At 34.8% G+C, this 2543-nt stretch overlaps 1 protein-coding gene across 1 annotated transcript; it reads right to left on the bottom strand.

Annotated features, from left to right (window-relative positions):
* Nucleotides 1–364: 364 nt before the first annotated feature.
* Nucleotides 365–816, bottom strand: LOC118751726. Its single transcript, XM_036486539.1, has 3 exons — nt 602–816; nt 421–543; nt 365–369 (listed from the first exon to the last, which is right to left on the bottom strand). Exons 1-3 carry the CDS (start codon nt 780–782, stop codon nt 365–367), a joined length of 309 nt encoding a protein of 102 aa, XP_036342432.1. The 5' UTR covers nt 783–816.
* Nucleotides 817–2543: the final 1727 nt, after the last annotated feature.

The following is a 2543-nucleotide window of genomic DNA, read 5'->3' as shown; positions in this document are numbered from 1 at the left end:
GGACGTATTCTTTTATTATACCACTGCCACCTGATACATTTTAGTATCATGGTTTTACCTTACTATGTTTTTATCATGGGCGGAGCTCCATAGCATGCGTATCCGTATGCGTGAGTTTGACATTTACGCTTAGAATTCAAAATTTATAAATTTTTGTTTTATTTTCATGCGTGTAGGTACGCATACGCATGCTATGGAGATCTAAAAAACAACCATCGGATTTTTGATACTGCCAGTCGAGTCGAGTAGGTACCATGTGGACCTTTTCTTGACGTTCCCACGACAGTTGGGCCTACGTTCACTAAAATGGATAATCACCGGTACGTTAACCCACAGATGTGCTTAGCCGATCTATAAAAACTGCTTAATCTGCATTAAAAAGAAATAATAATAAAAACTAAGAAAGTTAATTTTTAATACCTTCTGTATATGAAGTGGGATGGCTGGCAGTTCTGGAAGCTGTCATATTGTCAGTTTTGGGGTAAGCAGTTTCGGTTTCAACTGGACAGCTTGCTTGATCAAGTGCAACTTGTGTAAGATTGTCTGAAAAAGGTAAGAAAAATTAAAGAATATTCCTTTATTTATATCAAATAGGTATTACCTTTTATGGAAATGGAAATTGAAGGAAGTTTCACGTATTTCGCCACAGAAGAATGATTAGCAGTAGAAAAAGCCTCTGTCAAATGGGCTGATGTAAAACTTTCTTTGCATTGGGTCCTTGCTGTCAATAAATTAAAGGAGTCGGTACCAATTGAAGATTTGGCAACAGTATTGGATGGCATTATTCGTGGTTGGGAGGTGGGCGGAACTACAGAAAGCATTTTCGATCTTAAGTCAACTATTTATATAAAAAAAAAATTAATATATGCAAGTTAAAACGTAAGCACTTCTATATAAAATTTACTTTTATGCGTCACAGGGTATGGTACAGAATTATTAAAAGTAGTCAATCCGAAAATCCGTTTTTGTTCTGAAATATAATTTTTTTTGTTTATCATTTAAAAAAATGTTTGTAAATTTGTTCAATAGCATTACCTTTCAGTGAGCCGTTGGAGTTATTATTTAAGTCCATTTTCGATTTTTTAAGGTTTTTAAGTTCGGCGATTGGAACTGAATAGCGATATTATTTGAGTAAAGTAAATAGAAATGTATGTATATGTGGGGTTTTTAAATGATTAGTTCGAAAACTCGTAAAATAAGTGGTGTAGAATTTGGATCAAAAGAAACTCATTATTGTATGGGATACTAAAATATTTATATTGAATATCTGATTTGCGGATTTTAAACTTTTCACTACTCAATTGACCTGCCGTTAATATACCAAGTGCAGATACAGATTCAAGCGGTTCCTCAAACAAATTATTAATTTGTTCAAAAGCATATACTAATACTACATGCTGCCCAAATTTTCTTGAAGTTTCAACGATTATGAAAGGTCCTGTTACTGGACTGAAACAAAACGAATCTTTTTCCTTTTTTGGATCTATTTCGAAGGAACCAAATTTTGTGTTTTTAGGCATTTCTACATTTTTCCTTTCGTGGAGTCTTAGAAATAACTGCTGTAGAATGTTTGTAGGTTTTTTAATAACCCTTTTCAAATATTGCAAATAATTTTCAAATTTGTACGCGGAGAAATTGTCCAAGGGTCCATATTCTTTAGCGCATTGAGATAAATGCAGCAAACCGTGCACATTAAAACTTATAACGTGAACACCAAAAATGTTCCCAAACAAATCAACAAAGTCTTCTAGCAGTTGTTGAGCCACATTTGCTTCTGTTTTATACAATCTTTCAGATGATAAAATTCGTATTCCTGAATGTAGTAAAAGGAAGGGATAGTAGAGATCATCAGCAATGCAATCTTTTAATATAAATATTCCTGAGTATAACAAGAACTGTCTACACTCTGTGGATTTCCAATTGCTGATTTCATTTAAATTTCTACACACCCGACCAAACTCCAATGGCACCCTAGTGGAAACAAAGCCAAATTTTTTATTCATTCTTGTTATATCAGCTCTCTTCAGCAAGAATTGAAGCAATTTCTTTGCCACGCCGAGATCAACAAGGTGCATGGGATCTAATGGGAACTGGGATACCATTCCAAAGCCCGCTTTTTGCAATATATTTCCCTCCTCTAAAAATGTCAAACTATGATGTGCCTCATCCTCCCTATTTCTGAAAGATTCGTCTGTTCTTAATTGCCCTACTTGCTTCGAAAAGCACAATCTCTTTTGTTCATATTTTCCCACTTGAGAGCATTTGGGGCAACTATTTTTTCCAGTATGACTTTGAACACCGCAAACAAAAGCACGTGCTGGTGAATCACAAGTAAACAACCGAATATTAAATTTTTTTGGAGCTGGATTCAGTGATCCCACTTGCAAACCATTTGCTCTTAAAAGAACAACTTCTTCACAAAATTCCTGCATAAAACCATTTATATTAGATGGTTTTTGTTTTCCAGCGAAACAGGCAATGGTAAATGGGCTTTCATTCGGAAATCCGACTATTGCGCCGAGAATCGGCCACAAAACTCTATT

Source organism: Rhagoletis pomonella, unplaced genomic scaffold (assembly GCF_013731165.1).
Source record: "Rhagoletis pomonella isolate Grant_MI unplaced genomic scaffold, Rhpom_1.0 Rhpom_scaffold_00936, whole genome shotgun sequence".
In the NCBI taxonomy this organism is placed as follows: domain Eukaryota; kingdom Metazoa; phylum Arthropoda; class Insecta; order Diptera; family Tephritidae; genus Rhagoletis; species Rhagoletis pomonella.
Note: the sequence above shows the minus strand (reverse complement) of the source record. Positions and strands in the feature narration are given on the sequence as shown.

Bases quoted from the DNA above. Each gene is read 5' to 3' on its own strand.
- LOC118751726 (XM_036486539.1), bottom strand. From the start codon at position 782: ATGCCATCCAATACTGTTGCCAAATCTTCAATTGGTACCGACTCCTTT. The intron at 544-601 runs GTAATACCTATT...TACCTTTTTCAG, and splicing joins AATTTCCATTTCCATAAAAG to ACAATCTTACACAAGTTGCA.